Source organism: Fringilla coelebs, assembly GCF_963513975.1.
Source record: "Fringilla coelebs genome assembly, chromosome: 27".
Classification (NCBI taxonomy): Eukaryota; Metazoa; Chordata; class Aves; order Passeriformes; family Fringillidae; genus Fringilla; species Fringilla coelebs.
The window spans coordinates 1,370,200-1,394,308 of record NC_140053.1 but is presented as its reverse complement, the minus strand read 5'-3'; the positions used below and the strand labels follow the sequence as shown (position 1 = coordinate 1,394,308).

At 66.6% G+C, this 24,109-nt stretch overlaps 2 protein-coding genes across 2 annotated transcripts; one reads left to right on the top strand and one right to left on the bottom strand.

Annotated features, from left to right (window-relative positions):
* Positions 1-1,364: 1,364 nt before the first annotated feature.
* COL1A1 (collagen type I alpha 1 chain) lies at positions 1,365-17,504 on the top strand (the record flags this gene model as incomplete). The annotated part of the gene is made up of 51 exons (XM_084221997.1): positions 1,365-1,398; positions 1,463-1,657; positions 1,772-1,806; positions 1,909-1,944; positions 2,634-2,726; positions 2,812-2,880; positions 3,760-3,804; positions 4,043-4,096; positions 4,280-4,333; positions 4,459-4,512; positions 4,620-4,673; positions 4,780-4,833; positions 4,929-4,973; positions 5,224-5,277; positions 5,384-5,428; positions 5,587-5,640; positions 5,906-6,004; positions 6,092-6,136; positions 6,216-6,314; positions 6,571-6,653; positions 6,716-6,821; positions 7,034-7,087; positions 7,270-7,368; positions 7,542-7,595; positions 7,676-7,774; positions 7,879-7,932; positions 8,528-8,581; positions 8,686-8,739; positions 8,846-8,899; positions 9,138-9,182; positions 9,283-9,381; positions 9,508-9,615; positions 9,939-10,046; positions 10,145-10,198; positions 10,306-10,359; positions 10,462-10,569; positions 10,668-10,721; positions 11,071-11,124; positions 11,455-11,616; positions 11,715-11,822; positions 11,920-12,027; positions 12,158-12,211; positions 12,311-12,418; positions 12,694-12,747; positions 12,866-12,973; positions 13,080-13,133; positions 13,283-13,390; positions 13,479-13,761; positions 14,835-15,025; positions 15,110-15,352; positions 15,423-17,504. 51 exons carry the CDS (start codon positions 1,365-1,367, stop codon positions 15,567-15,569), a joined length of 4,341 nt encoding a protein of 1,446 aa, XP_084078123.1. The 3' UTR covers positions 15,570-17,504.
* An 837-nt stretch (positions 17,505-18,341) lies between these two features.
* SGCA (sarcoglycan alpha) lies at positions 18,342-22,713 on the bottom strand. The gene is made up of 9 exons (XM_084222167.1): positions 22,635-22,713; positions 21,927-22,076; positions 21,604-21,743; positions 20,997-21,069; positions 20,705-20,903; positions 19,863-20,025; positions 19,590-19,795; positions 19,420-19,446; positions 18,342-18,608 (listed from the first exon to the last, which is right to left on the bottom strand). Exons 1-9 carry the CDS (start codon positions 22,672-22,674, stop codon positions 18,425-18,427), a joined length of 1,182 nt encoding a protein of 393 aa, XP_084078293.1. The 5' UTR covers positions 22,675-22,713; the 3' UTR covers positions 18,342-18,424.
* Positions 22,714-24,109: the final 1,396 nt, after the last annotated feature.

The window sequence follows — 24,109 nt, the reverse complement described above, 5'->3', positions numbered from 1 at the left end:
CGGCGACGCCCGGCCCGGCTGCCCCGGGGTGGGCGAGGAGGAATTCGGGGTGGGCGTGCGGGGCGGAGAGGGGAATTAGGGGCGAAGTAAGGAAATGAGGGGAAAATTGCGAAAAAAAGGAGAAGAGGACTGTGGGGATTTGGGGTTGGGGGAAAAGGGGTTTAGGGGGCTCTGGGGGTGAGGAGTCGGGGCGCCCTGCCAAGAGCGGGGAGGGAAGGAAGGGTGGAGAGGAGCCGGCGGGGAAGGAGGGAGCCGGGACGAAGGGGAGGAGGAGGAGGAGGAGGCCGGGAAGGGAAAGGAAAGGAAAGGGGGGAAAGAGCGCGGGAGAGACAAGAGGGGGGAGAGGAGGGAGAGGGGGGGCCCAGCCCCGGGATCTGCGAAAGCCATCAGGAAAGAATTAGAAAAGTCTCGGATGATTCATAAGCAAAATGTTTCGGCAGCCGGGGGAGCGGGGGCTGCCAGCGGCGCGGGCCGGGGGCACGGCTGGGGTCACCCCCCCGTGCCACCCCACGGTCCCCGCGCCCCGCTGCCACCTGCGCCAGGGGGACACGGTGGGACCCCGGGCCCGGCGCCCACCGCCTTTTGCCCATTTTTGTCCTTTTTTGGGGATTTTTTTTTTTTTGGTGCTTTTCTTAAACATTTTTGTTACTATTATTATTATGACTACAATTATTTTATTATTAATATTATTATTATGCATTTTGCGCTGACAATGCTCATCTCGCATTTCCCCTTCTCCATTTCCCATTCTCCGTTCCCCGTCCAGCATTTCCCATTCTGCATTTTGCCTTTCCCATTCCCATTTTGCCTTTTCTTTTTTTTTTTTCCCCAGAAGAATTTTGCATTTTCCATTTGCCTTTTTTTTTTTACGTCTTTTTTTTTTCTTTGCCTTTTTTTTGCCTCTTTTTATTCTTTGCCTTTTTTAATATATATATATTTTTTTTAATCTGAGGGGTGTTCCGTGAGTTGGCGCAGCCCCTCCCCACGCCAAGACCCTTCCCCACCGTGGGGCCACCCCCGGGCCTGGCCGCTCGCCCTTCCCTCCCCTCCCTCTCCCCGCAGCCCCCGCCCGCCTCCGCTCTCTGGCCTCCCGTTCCCGATCCCATCTGGCCCGATCCAGCCCCATCCCGCAGCCGCCTGGATCCAATTTCAGCCCAAAATCCCAAACTTGGGGGCCCGCCCGTCCAGTCCCCCCCAAACCCGCGGGTGCCGGGGATCCCCCCCCGCCTCGGGGGGTGTTTGCCTTGGCCCCGGCCGGCCCGAGCGAGCGGCTGCGGGGATTTTTTGTTTAAATTCCAGCCGATGTGGGAAGAGTTTATTGTGGAGCTTTTCCTGTGTCACCGCGCCGCGCTGATGAGAACCAGATGAAGGGAGAAGCGCTGCGGGAGCGGGGAGGGGGTGAGGGGAAAGGGGGGGGAGCTCCGGGCCGCCCCTCCTGACGCTGCCGCCCGCCCCGTCCCAGTCCAAACCGGGAGCTGCATCCAGGATGGGCTCACGTACAACGACAAGGACGTGTGGAAACCAGAACCCTGCCAGATCTGCGTCTGCGACAGCGGCAACATCCTGTGCGACGAGGTGATCTGCGAGGACACCTCCGACTGCCCCAACGCCGAGATCCCCTTCGGAGAGTGCTGCCCCATCTGTCCCGACACCGACGGTATCGCGACATCCCCGCCTCGGGGACCGGCGGGCTCCGTGTGCTCCCCGCCGGGGGTCAGGGTGTGGGGTGGGTGATGCTGAGCGGCTCTGAACCCCCTTTTTCCCCCCACAGCCTCCCCTGCCTACCCAGAGAATGCTGGAGTAGAGGTAAGGGCCCCCCAAAACGCAGCCCCCCCCCAAATTTCACCACAGTCCCCCCCCCCCGTGTGGAGCCGCCCTTTTCTAACCTGTTCTGTCTCTGCCCCGCAGGGTCCTAAAGGAGACACCGGCCCCAAAGGAGACAGGGTGGGTGTGCCCCCCCTTGGAGCCCCCTGCTCTGCAGGGACCCCGATCCTGCTGGGGAACACCCCAATCCCGCTGGGGGTCACCCCAATCCTGCTGGGGGTCACCCCGATCCCGCTGGGAGTCACCCCAATCCCGATGGGGGTCACCCCAATCCTGCTGGGGCTCACCTCAATCCTGCTGGGGGTCACCTCAATCCTGCTGGGGGACACCCCAATCCTGCTGGGGCTCACCCCAATCCTGCTGGGGGTCACCTCAATCCTGCTAGGGGACACCCCAGTCCCGCACTGGGGCTCAGCCCCATCCCATGAGGGTCACTCCCATCCCACAGGGATCACTGCAATCCAGATGGGGGTCACCCCATCCCACAGGGCTCACCCCAATCCCCCTCTGGGGCTCACCCCCATCCCACAGGGCTCACCCCAATCCCCCTCTGGGCTCACCCCCATCCCACTGGAGCTCACCCCAATCCCTCTAGAGTCACCCCAATCCCCCCCTGGGCTCACCCCCATCCCTTTGGGGCTCACCCCAATCCCTCTAGGGTCACCCCAATCTCCCCCTGGGCTCACCCCCATCCCTCTGGGGCTCACCCCCATCCCTTTGGGGCTCCCCCCCATCCCTCTGGGGCTCCCCCCATCCCTCTGGGGCTCACCCCCATCCCTCTGGGGCTCACCCCTCTCTTCTCTCCGCAGGGACTGCCCGGCCCCCCCGGCAGAGATGGAATCCCCGGCCAGCCCGGACTCCCGGGACCCCCCGGCCCCCCCGGCCCCCCAGGCCTCGGCGGAGTGAGTGTGGGGGGGTCCCTGGTGGCGCAGACCCCCCCCACCAGGGGTCCCTGCCCCGCTCACCCCCCCCCCTCCCTCCCCACAGAACTTCGCCCCCCAGATGTCCTACGGCTACGACGAGAAGGCCGGAGGGATGGCCGTGCCCGGGCCCATGGTGAGCCCGGGGACACCAGGACACCGGGGACACTGGGGACACCAGGGGGAGCTGGGCGAGGGGACAGGACAGGAGTGGTCCCTGTGCTGGTGACGTCACTGAGCGCCAGGACACGGCGGGGATGGGGACAGGGAGGGGGTGACAACAGAGACAGGGAAGGTGTGGGGACAGGGACAGGGACAGAGTCAGGGACAGGATGGTGATGGGGACAGGGATGGGGTGACAACAGAGACAGGGAATGTGTGGGGACAGGGACAGAGTCAGGGGTGATGGGGACAGGGATGGGGACAAGGAATGGGTGCAGGTGGGAGCAGAGACGGGGACACGGTGTTGGGGTGGCAGTGGGGACAGGAATAGGGACAATACAATGGGGACAGGCAATAGGGACAATGGGGACATGACACTAGGGGACAGGGATGGGGTGGCAATGGGGACAGGGATGGGGTGGCAGTGGGGACAAGGAATGGGTGCAGGTGGGAGCAGAGATGGGGACAGGGTGTTGGGGTGGCAATGGGGACGGGAATAGGGACAATACAATGGGGACAATGGGGACAGGCAATAGGGGAAGAGATGGGGTGGCAATGGTGACAGGCAATGGTCGGTGTTGGGGACAAGGAGCGGGGTGGGATGGGGTGGCAATGGGAACAGGGATGGGGTGGCAATGGTGACAGGGAGGGGGTGGCAATGGTGACAGGGAGGGGGTGGCAATGGGGACAGGGATGGGGTGGCAATGGGGACAGGGTGTTGGGGTGGCTTTGGGACAGCGATGGGGAGGAGGTGAGGACAGCAGGGGGAGGTAACAGGGGTGCAGCAGTGGGGTGGTGATGGGGACAGGGACAGGGTGACAAGGTGACTGCTGACTCTTTCTCTTCCCCCCAGGGCCCAGCTGGTCCCCGTGGTCTCCCCGGCCCTCCCGGCGCTCCCGTGAGTGTCACCTCTTCCTGTCCGTTTGGGTTTGGGGACAAAGAGCCCCCAGGGCCCCTCTGGGTGGTGGGGGGACAGGTCAGAGGGTGTCACACCCTTCCTGACAGCTACAGAAGCACGTGGGGACAATGTCCTGGTGCCACCATGCGGGGGGACGCCACCACTGCCACTGGGGGATCCAGGCCCAAACTTCTCACTTTCTGACCCATTTTTTTCACCCTTTATTTTTTCTCCACAGGGTCCTCAAGGTTTCCAAGGTCCCCCTGGTGAACCTGGAGAGCCTGGTGCTTCTGTGAGTGCTGTCACCTGCCGATGTCCCCTGGGGATGGGGACACTGCCAGCCCTGGCTGAGGCCACGCTGTCCCTGCTCTGGCATCCACGGCAGTGGGGCTGGCAGGGCCTGGCACTGCCTGGGGTGGGTGGCAGGGTGACAGGGGACAGCTGTCACCTCATCCCTGCCCTCCCTCTCTCCTAGGGTCCCATGGGCCCCCGAGGTCCCGCTGGCCCCCCTGGCAAGAACGGAGATGACGTAAGTGGCCTGTCCTTGGGGTTCCCCCCACTTTGGGACCTGGTGGCCCTGCCACCCCACCCCCCAGGTGAGCAGGAGCCGCCTGGCTTGGGGACATGCCACCAAGGCTGTGTCCTTGTCCTCAGGGTGAAGCTGGCAAGCCTGGCCGCCCCGGAGAGCGGGGTCCCCCCGGCCCCCAGGTGAGACACACAGGGACACCCCCAGCTGTCCCCCCCTCGGGGACAGGCCGCTCTGGTGTGGGGACAGCCCCCCCAGCGCCTCCATCACCACCTCTTGTTTCCCCCAGGGTGCTCGAGGTCTCCCCGGAACCGCCGGCCTGCCAGGCATGAAGGGACACAGAGTGAGTCCCCCCACCCTGTGCCGGTGACACTCAGGGGACCAGGGACCCCTGACCTCAGCCAGGGTCCCCTCCTGACCCCCCACCCCTTCTCTCTCCTGCCCCCCAGGGTTTCAGCGGTCTGGATGGTGCCAAGGGTGAGCCTGGACCTGCTGGCCCCAAGGTGAGGAGTGGTGGCAGTGTCACTGCTGTCCTGGCAATGTCACCCTGTCCCCTCTCCCTGCAGAGCAGGTCCCTCATGGTGTCCTTCCTCCCTAGGGAGAGCCCGGCAGCCCTGGAGAGAATGGAGCTCCTGGGCAGATGGTGAGTGCTGCACCCAGGGGGGCGTGGGGGGCTTCTGGCCAAGAGGGGACAAGGATGGGGGGTGACACCCGCTGGGGACCCAGCTCCTCCTCAGGGATCCTCCAGGGAATGGGAGGGAGGGGTTGAACCCCTTGGGAACGTCACCGTGGGCAGCAGTGGGGGGCACAGGCATGGGAGGAGGCTCAGAAAGGGGGAAGGGTCCATGCAGGTGACACAGACGTGTCCTGAACGTGTCCTGTCCCCTCCCCAGGGTCCTCGTGGTCTTCCCGGTGAGAGAGGCCGTCCCGGCCCATCTGGCCCCGCTGTGAGTATTTGGGATGGGCAGGGCTGAGACCCCTGCCTGGGCACGGGGGCCTGGAGGTCACCTGTGCCACCCGTGGCTGTCACTGACGCTGTCCCCTCTCCCCCAGGGCGCTCGTGGCAATGACGGCGCTCCCGGCGCTGCCGGTCCCCCCGTGAGTACCCCCGACCCCACGGAGGACCCTCCTCGGGAGGGGATCCCACCCTGCTGCCCCCGTGGGGACCCCTGGCTGGGGCTCTGCTGCCTGGGGGTCCCCCCAGGCCGGCTGTGGGCCGGGATCCCCCCTCTGATCGAGTCCTCTCTCCCGTTTAGGGTCCAACTGGTCCCGCTGGTCCCCCCGGCTTCCCCGGTGCCGCCGGTGCTAAGGTAGGGCCTGCTCGGCTCTGGGGGGCTGGGAGGGGCTGGGGGGCACTGGGAGCGTGGGCTGGGGGAGCGCTGGGCAGGGGAGGGGTCCTGGAGTGCCCAGGCTGGCGCTGTCTGGGACAGTGGCACCCGTGGGGACATCCCCTGGTCACCTGTCCCGGCTGTGTCACCGCGGGAAGGAGCCGCGGGCGGAACCAGCCCTGCAGGGGTCAGGGCAGCCCTGGCGCTCACGGCTCTTCCTCCTCCTCCTCCTCCTCCTCCTCCCCAGGGTGAGACCGGTCCCCAGGGAGCTCGTGGCAGCGAAGGTCCCCAAGGTGCTCGCGGTGAGCCCGGTCCCCCTGGCCCTGCTGGCGCTGCCGGTCCTGCTGTAAGTGACATCCGAGAGCTCCCCGTCCTTCGGCCTCGCGTCCCGCCAGCCCGGCCGTGACCCTCCTCTTCCTCCTTCTCTCCACAGGGCAACCCCGGTGCTGACGGCCAACCCGGTGCCAAGGGCGCGACCGTGAGTGTCCCTCGCGTCCCCCCCGGTTGGGACAGGAAGGGCCGTGCTGCTTCCTCACGGCCTCCCGTGCTTCTTGCAGGGCGCTCCTGGCATCGCTGGTGCTCCCGGCTTCCCCGGTGCCCGCGGTCCCTCCGGACCCCAGGGTCCCAGCGGCGCCCCCGGCCCCAAGGGTAACACCGTGAGTATCCCCGGGCTCCTCCAGCCGCCTCTTCCCGGGCCGGGATCCCTTCCTCGGGCCCGGGACGCTGCTGCAGCCCCACCTGGAGGTGCCTCCCGAGGTGTCCCGCGGTCCCCGCAGCCCTGCCGGGCCGGGGTGGCGCAGGGGGTGGCAGATGCTGCGCCCCTGTCCTTCCGAGGGCTCATCGGGCGTGGCTCGGGGGTCCCTGTGCTCCTCCATCCGCCGTGAAACCTTTCCTCTCTTCTCTCCCCTCCAGGGTGAGCCCGGTGCTCCAGGCAACAAGGGTGACACCGGTGCCAAAGGCGAACCCGTGAGTGACCCCCCGAAGTGTCCCTGGGGGTGCGGCCCTTGCTGGCTCCGGCCCCTCCCGGGGGTCTTCATCCCTCCGCGTCCTTCCCCAGGGTCCCGCTGGTGTCCAAGGCCCCCCCGGCCCCGCTGGAGAAGAAGGCAAGAGAGGAGCCCGTGGTGAGCCCGGCCCCGCTGGGCTGCCCGGCCCCGCTGGCGAACGTGTGAGTAGCAGCGTCCCTGTCCCCACCCCGCCATGTCCCTGTCCCCATCCCTGCCCTCCTCCCATCCCCCCGTGTGCAGCGGCTGAACCCTGTGCGTGTTTGGGGACCCCGTGGTGACATCCCCGCTCCCGGTGGTGGCCATGTCCCGCCTCCCCTGGCCCCCCGAGGTGCCCCCGTGTCCCCACACTGACCCTGCCGTGTCCCCCTCAGGGCGCTCCTGGCAGCCGCGGTTTCCCTGGCGCCGATGGCATCGCCGGTCCCAAGGTAGGTGCCTTCGTCTGCGGGACAAAGTGGCGTCAGCGGGGCCCTGGGGACTCTGGCCGCTGTCACCTGTGCCCGCACAGTGGCCACAGCGGCTCCGAGTCGCTGCCACCTGCGGGGACACGGCTCTGTGCCGGTCCCCGGTGCTGTCCGCTCCCGGGGTCACCCCTGTCCCCCTTTCCCAGGGTCCCCCCGGTGAGCGCGGCTCCCCCGGCCCCGTTGGCCCCAAAGGATCTCCTGGTGAAGCTGGACGCCCCGGGGAACCCGGACTCCCCGGTGCCAAGGTGAGCGGGCGCGGTGACGCGGTGACGCGGTGACACGGTGACACGGAGCCTCACGGCCGCAGGGCTGTCCTGCTCTCTGTGCCGGAGGAGGAGCCGCTCTCCAGGACGCTCCCGTGGTCTGGAGCATCCCCTGGAAGCGCTGAGCTCCTGACCCTCCTCCCGCTGCCCCGCAGGGTCTGACTGGAAGCCCCGGGAGCCCCGGTCCCGACGGCAAGACCGGCCCACCTGTAAGTTGTCCCCGCTGATGTCCCCTCCTCCCCGGGCTCGCCACGGGCCCGGCTAAGGTGGCGCTGGCTCCCCCCGACAGGGTCCCGCTGGTCAAGACGGGCGGCCCGGCCCCCCCGGCCCCCCCGGAGCCCGAGGCCAGGCCGGTGTGATGGGGTTCCCCGGTCCCAAAGGTGCTGCGGTGAGTGCCACCCCTCCCGGGGCCACCCTGCTCCCTGGGGGACACGCCCGGGACCTGTCCCCCGTCCCTGGTGTCGCCACGGGCTCATCCCGCTCTGGTTTTAGGGCGAACCCGGCAAACCCGGCGAGAGAGGAGCTCCCGGTCCCCCCGGCGCCGTGGTGAGTGTGGGGAGGGGCACAGACAGCCCGGGAGGGGTGACAAGGGAGGGTGTGAGGTGACAGAGAGGGTCACCGTGGTGTGGGGTGGCTGGGACGGTGACAGGGAGCATTACCCCAGGGTGGGTAACAGGGAGTGTTACCCCAGGGTGGGTGACAGGAGCGTTACCCCAGGGAGGGTGACAGAGAGGGTGACAAGGAGCATCACCCCAGGGTGGGTGGCAGGGAGGGTCTGCCTGGCTCGGACCAGCCCGATGGGCGGGATTGGGGTTGTGGGGTGTGAATCGGTGTGCTTGGGGTGGAACGGGGCGGGAATGGGGTGTGAATGCGGGGTGAGGGGGGGTGAGGGGCCGAGGCAGCCAGGGAAGGCTCCCGGCCCGAGGCCGCAGCGGGATGAGGTGTTTGGGATCCCGTCCCGGTGGCTACCGGCGGTGCTGGAGCGGGGACAGCGGCGGTGACGTGGCCGCGGGCAGCTCGCCGCGGTGTCTCCCGGCCTTCGAAGGATCCCGCGGCCGCGTCCAGGCCCACGCCCAGCCCGGGGGAGGGCACAGAGCCCTGCCGGGGCCGCTCTGAGCACCCTCCTCTCCCTCCTCCCCAGGGCGCTGCTGGCAAAGACGGTGAAACCGGTGCCCAAGGTCCCCCCGGCCCCACCGTGAGTATCCCCCCGACCCGCGGCCACGCCCGGCCACGCCCGGTCACCGGACACGGGCCTCGGGAGCCACCTGCCCCCCTCCATGCCTGTCCTGTGTCCCCCAGGGTCCCGCTGGAGAAAGAGGTGAACAAGGTCCCGCTGGTGCTCCCGGCTTCCAGGTGAGGGGTGTCCCCTCCCCGGCAGGGGGACGAAGCACCCAGAGAGTGGGTGACACTGCCCTTGTCCCCTCCGTGGTGGCTCACGGCTCCTCTTCTTCCTCCCCAGGGTCTGCCCGGCCCCGCTGGCCCCCCTGGCGAGGCTGGCAAGCCTGGTGAGCAGGTGAGTGCGGGCACTGGGGACCCTCCTGTCCCCTCCCCTTCGCCCCTGTCCCCGTCACACCGGGGCTGCTGCTGCTGCTGGGGTCCCCCCAGGGCACCCCCAGGTGCTCCATGGGAACAGTGGGAACCCCAGCCCTGCCCAGGGAATGAGGGACTCCTGGTGCACCCCGGGGTCCCCTCTGCTCATCCCTGCTGCCACCCACTCCCCTCTGACTTGTCACCCTCTCCCTCCTGCTCAGGGTGTCCCCGGAGACGCCGGAGCCCCCGGTCCCGCCGGTGCCAGGGTAAGCTGACCCCCCCCATCTCCCCCCAACCCAACCCTGGGCACCCCAAGGTGCCCCACAGCCCCTGACAGGCTCGGGCCTGCCCGCCTCCCCTCCCCAGGGTGAGAGAGGATTCCCTGGAGAGCGCGGTGTCCAAGGCCCCCCCGGTCCCCAAGGTCCTCGCGGTGCTAACGGTGCTCCCGGTAACGATGGTGCTAAGGTAGGTGCCAGGCTGGGCGAGGGGCACAGCTGGGAGGGTGGCTGGGCTGGGCCTCACCCCCCGAGGCTGGGTTGAGGCCGGGATGGATTTTTGGATCTCACTAATCCCTGCTCTCCCTCTCTGCAGGGCGATGCTGGTGCTCCCGGAGCCCCCGGGAACCAGGGCCCCCCCGGTCTGCAGGGTATGCCCGGAGAGCGAGGTGCTGCCGGCCTGCCAGGCGCCAAGGGTGACAGAGTACGTGTCCCCCAAACCCCTCGTGCCCACAGAACCCTGCTGTCCCCCTTGGTGACCTGCTCCCCACCATCCCTGTGCCCCCTCATCTCCCCCTTGGGGCTGGGTGTGCCCTGAGCCGAGGGCGGTGGGCAGCAGCATGCTGGGCAGGGGGTGCTCTGTGCCACTCTGTCCCCATCCCTTGGGGACAATCCCTTGCTGAGAGCCCAGAGGAGGAGGATGAGGATAATTCCAGCCCGTCCCAGGGAGGATGAAGAACCGGGGATGTCTCAGTGCACCCCCCAAGGACCTGTCCCTGTAACCCCCTCCTTGTGTCCCTCCTTCAGGGTGACCCCGGTCCCAAAGGTGCTGATGGCGCTCCTGGCAAGGACGGTCTCCGAGGCCTGACCGGTCCCATCGGCCCCCCCGGCCCTGCTGGTGCTCCTGGTGACAAGGTGGGGACATCCCGCAGGGACAGACGCGTCCGGGCAGTCACTGCCACCTCCTCACCATGGCCCTGATCCCTTTTCTCTGTTTTCCTGCCCTTTTCCAGGGTGAAGCCGGTCCCCCCGGCCCTGCTGGTCCCACTGGTGCCCGTGGTGCTCCCGTAAGTGTCCCCACCCTCGGTGATGGCCCTGCCAAGGGCGGCCACCCCTCGGTGACCGTGGTGGCCGTCCCTGCTCGTCTCACGCCGTTCCCTCCCATCTCCTGCAGGGTGACCGCGGCGAGCCCGGCCCTCCCGGTCCTGCTGGATTTGCTGGCCCCCCCGTAAGTGTGACGGGCCACCCCCCCTGCCCGGGGGTCCGCTCCTGCCCCCCAGGGTGGCTCTGAGCCCCCCGGGCTCACGCCGGCCCCGTGTCCCTCCCGCAGGGCGCTGACGGCCAGCCTGGTGCTAAAGGTGAAACTGGGGATGCTGGAGCCAAGGGTGACGCCGGTCCCCCCGGCCCCGCTGGCCCCACTGGTGCTCCTGGACCCGCTGTAAGTGCCCCCCCTGAGCCCCCCCACTGCCCAGGCTGCAGCCCCACAGCTCAGCTCACCCCTCTCCTCCTCCTCTTCCTCCTCTTCCTCCCTCCCAGGGTGCTGTTGGTGCTCCCGGTCCCAAAGGTGCTCGCGGCAGCGCTGGACCCCCTGTAAGTACCGGCCTTGTGGGGAGGGGGCGCTTGGGGGAGTCTGGGGGCGCCCCCGGGTGGGAACGACCCCGAGGTGCTTTAACTCTGCCTCTGCTCCCCCCACACCGTGGGGCACCTCCAGCCCTGTGCCCCCAAAACCATCTGGGGATGGAGCGGGGTGGCTTCATCCCCGCAGGGGATAGAGCAGAGGGAAAAGGGGGTTTGCCTTTACACCCCCCAAATCAGCCCCCCAAGTGGGCTCTTTCCTCCTGACCACCAGCCCCGGGGTTCCCTGCGGTGACTCCCAGCCAGGGGAGCCCCCTAGCCCTTCGGATCCAGCCCCACTGACTGCAGCTCTCCTCCCTTGCAGGGTGCTACTGGTTTCCCTGGTGCTGCTGGAAGAGTTGGACCCCCCGGCCCCTCTGTGAGTATCCCTGGGGGGGAGATGGGGGGCCTGGAGCTGGGGACAGGGGACAGGAGGCACTGGGGACGGGAGGTGCTGGGGACAGGGGACGGGAGGCTCTGGGGACACGGGACAGGAGGCACTAGAGACGGGAGGAGCTGGGGACACGGGACGGGAGACACTGGGGACACGGGACGGGAGGTGCTGGGGACACAGGACGAGAGGCGCTGGGCACCGTCCAGGTGCTGCACGTGGCTGCCCTGTCCCACTTGGCACCGGGACACCCCTGGCCGCCCTTCAGCTGGCAGCTGGAGGGTCCCGGCCTGACGGCATCGCCTTCCCCCCGTGCAGGGCAACATCGGCCTGCCCGGCCCGCCCGGCCCCGCCGGCAAGGAAGGCGGCAAAGGACCCCGCGGTGAGACCGGCCCCGCTGGCCGCCCCGGAGAGCCGGGACCCGCCGGTCCCCCCGGCCCCCCCGGCGAGAAGGGCGCCCCCGGCGCTGACGGCCCCATCGTGAGTCACCCCCTGCCCGTCCCCCTCTCGCTGTCCCCTCCGTGGCGAGGTGACGCCGGGGCTGTCCCCGCTGAGGTGCTGTTTGTCCCTCCCTGCAGGGCGCTCCCGGCACTCCCGGACCCCAAGGTATCGCCGGCCAGCGCGGTGTGGTCGGTCTCCCCGGCCAGAGAGGCGAGCGAGGCTTCCCTGGGCTGCCCGGCCCCTCTGTGAGTACTGGGGGGCTCCCGGCGACCGCAGGCTCTGTCACCCCCTCCCCGGGGTGGCTGTCCAACGGTGCCTGACCCCCGTTGTGTCCCCCCGCAGGGTGAACCCGGCAAACAAGGTCCCTCGGGCTCCCCCGGCGAGCGAGGCCCCCCCGGCCCCATGGGCCCCCCCGGCCTGGCCGGACCCCCCGGAGAAGCTGGACGTGAGGTGAGCGCCATCGGGGCACCCTGGGGGCGTGGACCCCCGTGCTGAGGATGTGCTGATGGGCACTGCCCGTGGGGGGCTGTGAGACCCCCGTGAGCCCCCCACCCCTAACGAGGGTCTCTGCTCCCCATAGGGCGCTCCCGGTGCTGAAGGTGCCCCCGGCCGTGACGGTGCTGCTGGTCCCAAGGTGAGTGGGGTCTGATGGGGGGGCGGGAGGGGTGATGGGGTTGTGCTGGCCCACACTGACCTCTCCTCTTCCTCCTCTTCCTCTTCCTCCTCCTCACAGGGTGATCGTGGTGAGACCGGCCCCGCCGGCCCCCCTGGTGCTCCCGGTGCCCCCGGTGCCCCCGGCCCCGTCGGTCCTGCTGGCAAGAACGGAGATCGCGGTGAGACCGTAAGTGACGCTCTGCCCAGACAGAGCCCCCTGGCAGCCCCCGGCCCGGGGACACCCAGAAAGGACCTGGCTCTGGGGGCCTGGCCCCGGGCTCAGCTCCTGCTGCTGCACGGAGCTTCCCCAGGAAGCCAGAGGTGCCACCACCCTGCAAAGGGTGATATCAGAGGTGCCACCACCCCCTTGGGGGGTCCCTGAGTGTGTCAGAGTGGTTCTGCCTCGAGCCAGCAGCAGGAGGTGCAGGATGCTCTAACCTGTCCCCTTCTCTCCTGTCCCAGGGTCCCCAAGGTCCCGCTGGCCCCCCTGGTCCTGCTGGTGCTCGTGGTCCTGCTGTAAGTGATGCTCTGCTCTGTTCCTCCTCCGTGTCTCTGTGTCCCCACAGGCGTGGGGACAGTGACTGGCCAGGACCCCGCTCAACTCATCTTCCTCCTCCTCCTCCTCTTCCTGCAGGGTCCCCAAGGTCCCCGTGGTGACAAAGGTGAAACCGGTGAACAGGGTGACAGAGGCATGAAGGGTCACAGAGGCTTCTCCGGTCTCCAGGGCCCACCTGGTCCTCCCGTAAGTCCCGGGGGTGACAGCGGCTCTGCCGCACGTCCCGGAGGCAGCGCGAGCTGCTGATGTCACCTCTGATGTCGCCTCTTCTTCTTCCTCCTCGCTGTCACAGGGCTCTCCTGGTGAACAAGGTCCTTCTGGTGCTTCTGGTCCCGCCGGTCCCCGAGTGAGTCCCGGGATGAGCTGTGACATCCGGTCACGGCGGTGGCGCCGCAGGGGGGGTGGGGGCCCCCACGGCCAGCAGGGTCTCGGGTCGGGGCTGGAGGCTCTGCCGGGGCCGCACGGCCGCGCTCACGCTCTTCTCCCATCCCGCAGGGTCCTCCTGGCTCCGCTGGTGCTGCCGGCAAGGACGGTCTGAACGGGCTGCCCGGCCCCATCGGCCCCCCCGGCCCCCGCGGCCGCACCGGCGACGTCGGTCCCGTCGTACGTCCCGACCCGACCCAACCCTCCCGGAGCCGCCCGCCTTCAGCACCCGCTCCTCCGTCACCATCCTCCTCCTCTCCTCCCGCAGGGTCCCCCGGGCCCCCCCGGGCCCCCCGGTCCTCCCGGTCCTCCCAGCGGCGGCTTCGACTTCAGCTTCCTGCCCCAGCCGCCCCAGGAGAAGGCGCACGACGGCGGCCGCTACTACCGGGCCGACGACGCCAACGTGATGCGCGACCGCGACCTGGAGGTGGACACCACCCTCAAGAGCCTGAGCCAGCAGATCGAGAACATCCGCAGCCCCGAGGGCACCCGCAAGAACCCCGCCCGCACCTGCCGCGACCTGAAGATGTGCCACGGCGACTGGAAGAGCGGTCGGTGTCCCGCCGGTCCCCGCCGGCCCCTCGGGGCTGTCACAGCATCTCTGTCCCCTCTGCTGCTCCTCAGCTCTGTCCTTCTTCCACCCTTCATCAGTCCTGTCTCTCCTGTCTGCCCTCCCCTCCATCCTCCCTGCTCTGTCCTTTCCTCCTTCGCTCCCCTTCTTCTTCCTCTTTTCCTGCTCCACGCTCCGCCCCCGGCTCCCTCCTTTGCCTTCCTCACCTCCCTCCTCATCTCCCAGGGCTGCTCCTCACCTTCCTCCTTCCACCCTTCATCCTCAACCTCTCCCATCCTTCATCTCCCAGTCCCTGTCCCTCACCCATCCCTCCATCCTCTGCTCCTCAGCTCCATTCTCCATCCCCTGGGGCTGTTCCTCGCCCTCATCCTTCATCCCTCCTGGCTCTTCCTCACCTGTTCCCTCCCGGATTCTCCTTACCTCCATTCCCCTGGCTGCTCCTCACCTGTTCCATCCCTCTGTCAGCTCCTCACCTCTTCCATCCACCTGGCTGCTGCTCATCTGTTCCATCCCTCCTGGTTGTTCCTCACCTCTTCCATCCCTCTGGCTGCTCCTCAGCTCCATTCTCCATCTCCTGGGGCTTTTCCTCACCTTCATCCTTCATCCCTGCTGGCTGTCCCTCTCTCCCATCCCTCTTGCTGTCCCTCCCCTGTTTCCTCCTCTCTGTCCCTCTCTCCCATCCTCCTGTCTGTCCCTCCCCTATTTCCTCCTGTCTGTCCCTCTCTCCCATCCCCTGGGCTGTCCCTTCCCTGTTTCCTCCTGTCTGTCCCTCTCTCCCATCCCCTGGGCTGTCCCTCCCCTGTTTCCTCCTGTCTGTCCCTCTCTCCCATCCTCCTGTCTGTCCCTCCCCTGTTTCCTCCTGTCTGTCCCTCCCCTGTTTCCTCCTGTCTGTCCCTCTCTCCCATCCCCGGGCTCTCCCTCCCCTGTTTCCTCCTGTCTGTCCCTCCCCTATTTCCTCCTGTCTGTCCCTCCCCTGTTTCCTCCTGTCTGTCCCTCTCCCACCCCCCGCCTGTCCCTCCCTGCCCCTCTCCTGACCTGTCCCTGTCCCCTCAGGCGAGTACTGGATCGACCCCAACCAAGGCTGCAACCTGGATGCCATCAAGGTCTTCTGCAACCTGGAGACGGGTGAGACGTGCGTGTACCCGACCCAGGCCTCCATCGCCCGCAAGAACTGGTACCTCAGCAAGAACCCCAAGGAGAAGAAACACGTCTGGTTCGGCGAGGCCATGAGCGACGGCTTCCAGGTGGGCACGGGGACCACCGGGGAAGGGGATGGAGGGCACGGGGAAGCCCGGAGCGGCTTGAGTGACCGATATCCCCCGGCGCAGTTCGAGTACGGCGGCGAGGGCTCCGACCCGGCCGACGTGGCCATCCAGCTGACCTTCCTGCGCCTCATGGCCACCGAGGCCTCCCAGAACGTCACCTACCACTGCAAGAACAGCGTGGCCTACATGGACCAAGCCAGCGGCAACCTGAAGAAGGCCCTGCTGCTGCAGGGCGCCAACGAGATCGAGATCCGCGCCGAGGGCAACAGCCGCTTCACCTACGGCGTCACCGAGGACGGCTGCACGGTGCGTGGCGGGGACGGCGGGGGGAGCGGGGAGGAACTGGGGACAGGGGGTGACTGCGGTGTCCCCACAGAGTCACACGGGCGCCTGGGGCAAGACAGTCATCGAGTACAAGACGACGAAGACCTCGCGCTTGCCCATCATCGATTTGGCTCCTATGGACGTCGGCGCTGCGGACCAGGAATTCGGCATCGACATCGGCCCCGTCTGCTTCTTGTAACCCCGGATGATGCCCCTAGGCGTGTGACAGGAGAGAGTAATAATAATAATGATAAAAATAATAATAATAAAAAAAACAAAAAAAAACACGCCAAAAAAAAACAAACCTGCCAAAAAAAAAAAAAAAAAAAAAAAAGGTGAAAATTTCACATGGACTTGAATTTGTGTCGGTTTCTATCCAGCGTCTCTCTAAAACAACTCCGGTTGCGTTGCCGTAAGAGAAAAACCTCAAAAAAAACCCTTCCGCCCCTAAAACAAAAAAAAAAGCATTCAACCCCCCCAAAAAAATATTAAAAAAAAACCAAATAAATGACTTTTTCAAACAAAATCACCAGGAAGTGGGTTCGCTTGCTTGCCCCCGCCTCATTCCTCAGCCCCGGAGATGGCAAAGCTCAGCTCCCCGAAGGGTCCCCGGGACTCCCAGGCTCCCTCCCCGCCAGCCCCTTCGCTTCTTGCATCTCATTAGAATTTCAATTTTTGCTGTGAGGAAGATGTTGAACTCCTGGCTATAATTTGCTTTTTCTCCCTTGTTTTCCCTCTTTCTCTCCCCTCTCCTTATTTTTTATTTGGATAACGCTGAGTTTGAGTTCTCTCGATTTCCTTTTGTCCTGGTTATTTTTTTTTTACCGTGGTCATTTTTTATTTCTTTTTCTGTTTCTGTTTTGTTTTGTTTGTTGTTTGTTGTTCATTTTATTTTTATTCAGGCAGCAAAACCAATTCACTCCCAAAGCCACGGAGCAGCTCCGGCCCTGCGCTGACGCCCCTGTCCGGATGGCTACCTCACCACTCTCGGGGTGTTTCATCGTCTTTTTAAGTCTGAATTTTGGGGTTCTTTTTGTTTTTTTAGCTTCGTTTGGAGCTTTTCAGCCGTGCCGGGACTTTCCTGCCAGGTTCAGAGCAAAGGTGCTAATTTCCCCCTCTTTGTGTTCCCCCCTTTTTTTTCTCTTTGGTTGCTCTGTTGTTCTCTTATTTTGATTTTCCTTTTGGAGGTTTCTTTCCCTCGGGATTTTTATCCTGGTTTTTGGGGTGTGTTGTTTTTTTTTTAATTATTATTTTTAAATATTCTCTTTAATTTTGGCCCCGGAACACCCAACCCCGGGACCGCCTGGTGCTACAACCTCCAAAGAGGTCTCAGCTTGCTCTGTTTTAACCCCCCTCTATTTCATGCTTTATTTCCCTCCTGGTCTTTTTGGGTTTTTTTTGCTGCTCAGCTCCACTGGGGAATTTTCCAAAGGTGCTATTCCCCCCCTTATCCCACCTCCGACACCCCACGAGCAAACCCCGCAAAGCAAGAGGCATCAAACCCCAAGGGGAAAAGGAATAAATAGATTTTCCAGGTCGAGCAGGTGGAACTTCAGCTCTGCTCTCATCTTCCAGCAGCTTTTTTCCATCCATCCGCCCATCCATCCATCCATCCCTCCATCCCTGCATCCTCCCCGGGCACGGAGGGCCACGAACCCACTCCCTTTGCTGGGCCCAGAAGCTCCAGCTTCCCCCCGGGTTTTGTACCTACTTTGTATAATGTATTATAATAATAATTAATTAATTAAGTAATTAGTAATTTTTAAGTGGTTCGGGGGTTTTTTTTCTTCTTTTTCTTTTTTTTTTCTTTTTTTTTTTTTTTTTCGAAAATGGATATTATTAATTTTTTTTTTTCCTCTGACTGCTGAAATAAAGGCATGTGAAATGATCCAACCAACCTCGGGCTGCTCTCTGCTGCTCTCGGGGGGCTCGGGGAGGGCTGGGCGATGTTGGGAATTCCTCCTCCCTGATCCCGCTCTCCTCCTGGCCGATCCCGCTCTGCTCCCGGCGCGTTCTGTGCTCCGCTCCCTGCCCGTCCTCCCTCCTCCTCCTCCTCCTCCTCCTGACCCAGCCCCCCCATTTGACGGGGGGAGGAAGGAAGGGGAGGGGGTTGGGATGGGCTGGGGGCGCAGGAACCCCCAAAGGGAGGGGTCTGTGTCCCCAAATGGGGAAGGGGGCTGGAAGGGAGGAAGAGCTGGGGACACTGAGAGAGGGGGGCTCAGCTCAGAGCGACCCCCGAAAGGGAGATCTGGGGAGGGGGGTGGGCACAAAGAGACGCCCCAAAATTGGGGCAGAGGGGTGAGGGGCTGGTCCGGTGTGGGGGTGCCCCATTACGAGCCCCCCACCCCTGCCCCTTCCCTGCTGACGGGTGCCCGGGGTGGGGGGTGAGGCTGTGCCCACTCCGTGCCCCCTCCCCATGGCGGGGGGCGTGCAGGGACCCCCGGGGCCCGCAGTGCCGGCCCTGTCCCGCTCCATCAATGGCTCCCCTTGTTCTGCGGGGCCCCCGCGCTTTCCTCTCCCCCACCTGGCGCCGCCCCGGCCGGGGGGGCTCTCAAAGAGCCTCTTTCTTCCGCGGGGCTGGGCCGGGGGCACCCCCGGGGGCGGGGAGGGGTCCGGCCGGCTCCGAGCGGAGCGAGCGGAGCCTTCGGGGGCTGCGCGGGGATCCAGGCGGCCACGGACACCCAGGTGAGCTGCGGGGGTTTGGGGGGGCCACCACGGGCCTCTGGGAGGGTGTCCCCCCGCTTTGTCGCAGTCCCCGGCCCCATCCCTGTCCCCCCACGGGACCGGGGGTTCACCCGGAGTCACCCCAGCCCTTTTGGGGGGTCGTGAGTTTTGATGGGGGGGGCAGTGGCTGAGCACCCCCAAACCTACCCCTTCAATAAAGCAGAAAAGCCTCATTTCATCACTGAAAACTCAATTTATGCCCCAAAATTCACCCTAAAGCGGGGACACCCCAAATCCTCCGGGCAAATCCTCCTCCACCCAGCCCCCCAAAACCCCGCCCGGACACCCCGTCCGCAGCGCTGGCGGTGTCCCCGCGTGGCGGGTGTCCCCTCAGGGCGGGAGCAGCGGGGCTCGGGCCCCTTGGCGAGCGCTGGCCATGGGGTCGGTGCGCTGGCCCGTGCGGATGTTGAACATGGGCAGCGTGGAGAGCGGCCGGGGCACGTCCCGCCGGCCGGCCATGCGCCGCAGCTCCCGCGTGTCGCCCAGGATGGAGCTGTGATGGACCAGCTGGATGCTGCGGGGACAGCGCGGCGTGGAGCAGCCAGCAGACACCCCCTCCCCACCTTAGGAACCCCTTTTTGGGGTCGCTGTCCCGTCAGCGGGGGCGGCGCGGCTGGTGTTTGAGTGTGCGCCCCGAAATTGGGATGTTCGCCCCAAAATGGGGGGCTGTGCCCTGTCAGTGGGGTCTGCTCCCCATCACGGGGGTCTGCTCACCCTCCTGTGGGGTCTGAGGGAGTTTATTGGTGTCTGCGCCCCAAAAGTGAGGGCCGAACCCCTTCCTTGGGGTCTGTGTGTCGTTTCTGGGGTGTGCCCCTCATCTTTGGGGTCTCATCCCCGCGTGGGGTCCCTCAGAGGCTGTCACAGAAGTGAAGCAGCTCTTTGAGCCCCACCCTGTGTCTGAGAGGGGTTTTGGGGGGCTTTATTGGGGTCTGCGCCCCAAAAGTGAGTGCTGAACCCCTTCTCTGGGGTCTGTGTGTCGTTTCTGGGGTGTGCCCCTCATCTTTGGGGTCTCATCCCCTCCCGGGGTCCCTCAGAGGCTGTCGCAGAAGTGAAGCAGCTCTTTGAGCCCCACCCCGTGTCTGAGAGGGGTTTTGGGGGGCAGGAGGGGGCTGGAGGGGCCCCTCTGGAGTGGGGGCACCTTTAGGTTCCATGGCACCCCCAAAAAGTTGATTGTCCCCCCTCTCCCTGTCCCCTTTTCCTGTCCAGCCCTGTCCCCACGCTTGGCTGGAAGAAACCCCCCAAAAGCAGCGCCCCCAAAGCAGCCCCCCCAAAGCAACCCCCCCAAAAGCAGCCCCCAGCACCCCCACAGCTCAACCAGGACTCACTCAGACGTCTGCAAGTCCCGTTTTTCCCTACAAAATAAAAGAGAAAGGAAAAAACCCCATAATTTTGGTGAGAAGGGCTCTCACCACCCCCGGGGTCACACGGGCCGGGGAAGGGACACCCGGGCCGGGGTCCCCGTGGCCTGGCAGGGTGGGGGGGACCCCCGACTCACACTCCCTCCCTGCGGCAGCACATGAGGTGGCCCAGGAGCAGGCAGAGCAGCGCGGCCACCGCCAGCGGCACCAGCAGCGTCACCAGGAAGGCGGGCAGCAGCTCCCGGGGGGGCGCCTCGCTGGGGGGCTCAAAGCCCCCCTCCTCCTCCAGCACCCCCGGCCCCCACCGCGGCCCCGGCGGGGTGGGGCTGGGACCCACCTGCAGCTGCGGGGGAGGGGGGTTAGGAGGGGCTGGGGACACGGGGGGACGCGGGGGGACACGGGGGTCTCACCAGGGTGAGGTTGCACCAGCGGATGGAGAAGTGGGGGGCGAAGGTGTCGTAGCAGGAGGCGAGGGGACGCTGGCCGCGGTGACAGCGGGCGCGGCTCTGCGGGGACACGGCCGAGGCCAGGCACGGCGAGAAGGGGCTGTGGGAGCCCACCTGGACGTACACCCTGCAGGGCACCCCAAAACCAGCCCTGGTCAGAAGGAGCTGTGGGAGCCCACCTGGACGTACACCCTGAACGGCAGGGCACCCCAAAACCCCCCACTGTCAGAAGGGGCTGTGGGAGCCCACCTGGACGTACACCCTGCAGGACAGGGCACCCCAAAACCAGCCCTGGTCAGAAGGGGCTGGGGGAGCCCACTTGGATGGGCACCCTGAACAGCAGGACACCCCAAAACCAGCCCTGGTCAGAAGGGGATGGGGGAGCCCACCTGGACGTGCACCCTGAACAGCAGGGCATCCCAAAACCCCCCCAGGGTCAGAAGGGGCTGTGGGAGCCACCTGGACGTACACCCTGCAGAAAAGGGCACCCCAAAACCCCTCATGGTGAGAAGGGGCTGGGGGAGCCCACCTGGACGTGCACCCTGAACAGCAGGGCACCCCAAAACCCCTCACATTGAGAAGGGGCTGGGGGAGCCCACCTGGACGTACACCCTGAACAGCAGGGCACCCCAAAACCAGCCCTGGTCAGAAGGGGCTGGGGGAGCCCACCTGGACGTGCACCCTGCGGGGCAGGTGACCCCAAACCCACCACAGCGAGAAAACCCCGCACCTCTGGTGGGAGGTGACCCCAAAACCCCCTCAGGGGGGCCGCGGATGTCCCCGGGACCCCCCGGCCCAGCCCGTACCCCTCCTTGCGGCCCTCGATGGGCAGCGGGACGCGGCCGCCGCGGTCCAGGGCCGAGGTGACATTGACGACGTGCAGGTCCCCGCGCTCCCAGAGCCCGGCCGAGGCCTGCAGGAACATCTCCCGCGCCGCCTCGGGCAGCAGCTCCTCCACGTCCCTGTTCCCCACCAGGAACTCGGCCTGGAACGGCGCGTCCCCACCTGCAGGGACACGCGGCACCCGTGGGGACACGCGGCACCCGTGGGGACACGCCGCGCCGTTGGGGGTGGCGGTGCGGGGCGCTCGGGCCGTACCTGGGGAAGGGGTGACGCCGATGACGAGGCGCTGGGAGGCGGTGGCGAAGGTGTGGCGGTTGTAGGCCAGCACCTGAGGGGACAGAGGGGACACCTGGGGTGGGCCAGCCATGCTCGTGGCTCAGCCCAGGACCCACGGGGCTGTACCTGGACACTCTGGGTGCCCCCTCGTACCTGGACACTGTGGGTGCCCAGCTCAGGGGACAGAGGGGACACCTAGGGTGAGCCAGCCATGCTCATCGCTCAGCCCTGGACCCACGGGGCTGTACCTGGACTCTGTGGGTGCCCCCCGTACCTGGACTCTGCGGGTGCCCCCCTGTACCTGGACTCTGTGGGTGCCCATCTCAGGGGACAGAGGGGACACCTGAGGTGGGCCAGCCATGCTCGTGGCTCAGCCCAGGACCCACGGGGCTGTACCTGGACGCTGTGGGTGCCCCCCTCATGCCTGGACACTCTGGGTGCTCCCTCGTACCTGGATGCTGTGGGTGCCCAGCTCGTACCTTGACACTCTGGGTGCCCCCCATACCTGGACTCTGTGGGTGCCCAGTTCATACCTGGACACTCTGGGTGCCCCCCGTACCTGGACTCTGTGGGTGCCCCCCCGTACCTGGACGCTGTGGGTGCCCAGCTCCGGGGCCAGCGGGCAGCCGTACAGGAAGCCGGGCTGGCCGGGGCCCCGCTGGGCCAGGCGCAGCCACCGCGGCAGGTCCGGGTGTCCCCACAGGTGGGCACGGAAGGTCACCGGGGCTGCGGGGACACGGGGGGTGGGCAGGGCACCGCCAGCTGTGCCCCCCACCCCGTCCAGCTGTTCCCCACAAAGGGATCGTCCCTGGGGGTGGGGTGGTGCTGGGGGAGCCCCAAACCGGATGGATGGACAGACAGACAGCCCGGCTGGGGTGATCCTGGACAGGACCCCGGCCTGGCCCTCACCATCATCATCCTCGCTGCCACTGAAGGCCTCCAGGAAGGGCTCCCGCTCCAGCTCGTGGACGAAGATGGCTCCGGTCTCGGCGGAGAGGCGGAGGTCGGGGAGGACGTGGTGGTCGGTGACAGTGGCCAGGGACACCCCCAGGGCCAGGGCTGCGGCCAAACACGGGGCTGGAGCCAGGGCTGGGACCGTGGCCCTTCCCTGCCTCAGTTTCCCCAGTGCCCACGGACCCCTGGGACTCTCAGAGGGGCAGGAACGTGTCCCTGCAGTGCCAGGTGTCCCCTCAGTGCCAGGCGTCCCCTCAGTGCCAGGTGTCCCCTCAGTGCCAGGTGTCCCCTCAGTGCCAGGTGTCCCCAGGCAGAGCGGGAAGATGTTTGTGGGGGATGGACACAGAGACAGAACGGGGTCAGGGCAGGGGACAGGACAGGATGGGGACAAGGACAGGATGGGGACAAGGGCAGGATGGCCCCAGCACCTTCCCGGGCCCTGGCTGTCACACCGCAGTCCCACTCATTGTCCCCCGCCGTGTCCCACACCCGGTGGCACCCGGGACAGGGTGGCTTTTTTTAGCTCTGGCACGTCCCAGCCCCGTCCCCCCCCGTCCTCCCCCCCTGCACCCCCCGTGTCCCCCCCACTTTGGGATCCCCCGTCCCCTCGGCCCCCCCCAGGCCCGGCCGTGTCCCCCGGGGGGTGACAGGGCTGTCACTCGCCTGCCAGCGCCCAGAGCCGGAGCAGCTCGGGGCCCTCCATGTTCCCGGCCGGGAGCGGGGCCAGCGCTGATTGACGGAGGCAGCGGGGCCGGGGGGGCCCTCGGGGGGGTCCCGCAGGGGACACCCCGCCAATGCCACCTCCTGTCACCAGGGCACGGCGCTCCGGGGCTGCCCAGGGGCTCCCGTGTCCCCCGGAGGGGCCCCGAGGTGTCCCCAGGGTGGGCTTGTCCCGGTGCCCCCCGCTCGGGGGGCGGCGGGGGGACACTTGGGGACACCTGGGGACAGCCGGGACCCCCTCCCGGCGTGGCCACCAGCGAGAAGGAAACACGCGTGAGCGCTGCGTGGGGACGGTGACACGGTGACACGAGCACTGGGACAGCGGGGGTGGCAGTGACAGGGACCTGGGGGGGGGGGGTGATGGCAGCGGTGGGAGGGGACGGGAGGGGACGGGAGGGGACGGGAAGGGAGGGGGTGGTCGTGTGGGGGCCACCCCCTGTGTCGCGTCGCGCCTCGTCACGCACAAAGGGCCGGAGGTGCCTCGGGTGACACGGGAGGGGACAGTCACACATCTGCAGGGTCCTGCTGCCCGTGCGCCCCCCACACTGGGGACCAGGGGTGTCCCCTGTCCCCTCCCGAGCAGCAGGGACCCCAACACCGCCACGGGGGTCGGGTGTGACCCCCTCGCCCTCAGGAACGCAGTGGGAAGACAAAAAATGCAAATAGTCTCCCCAAAATATCCCCCGGCCGCGCAGAAAGGGGGGGGGCCGCACTGTCCCCACCGGTCCGGGCCTTTGTCACAGTGTCCCCTCCTGCCACCACTGCCAGGGGACGTGCTGCACCCCCGGGGGGGTTCAGGGGGACATCGGGGTCCTGTGGGGACACCGGGGCCGGGGGGGCTTTGGGCATGGGGGGGGCCGGGGGAGGGGGAGCAGGGGACAAGTGGGTAAAACTGAGGGGACACAGGGACAGGAGCAGGGACACGGGGACAGAGCCAGAAGGGGCACAGGGACAGGATGGGAGGACGGGGGCACAAACTGGGGGGACACGGGGATAACGCGGGGGGGGTGGGGGTACAAAACTGGGGGGGGATATGGGGACGGGATGGGAGGGACATGGGGACAAACCCGGGGGGACGATGTGGGGACAGGAGGCGGGGGTGGGTACAAATCTGGGGGCTGCAGGGACGAGACTGAGGGGACACGGGGACAGAGCTGCGGGAGAGATGGGGACAGAACTGAGGGGGGGGGGGCACCAGGGGACAGAGCTGGGGGAACACACGGGGACAGATCTGGGGAGGAGGACGTGGGGACAGAACTGGAGGGAGACGGTGGGGGGGACACGCGGGGACAGAAGCGGGGGACACGCGGGGACAGAGCCGGGGGGTGGCACCCGCGGCCGAGCGGGCGGGGGGGGCCCACACTGCACAGCGCGGCTGCCGGGGGGGCCCCGCCGCAGGGAGGGGACCCCGGTGCGGG

Coding starts and splice junctions, on each gene's coding strand:
- SGCA (XM_084222167.1), bottom strand. CDS start 22,674: ATGGAGGGCCCCGAGCTGCTCCGGCTCTGGGCGCTGGCAG. Junction 22,077..22,634: donor CCGGCTCTGGGCGCTGGCAG/GCGAGTGACAGC, acceptor GTTTGGCCGCAG/CCCTGGCCCTGGGGGTGTCC. Junction 21,070..21,603: donor TGGGCACCCACAGCGTCCAG/GTACGGGGGGGC, acceptor CTGTCCCCTCAG/GTGCTGGCCTACAACCGCCA.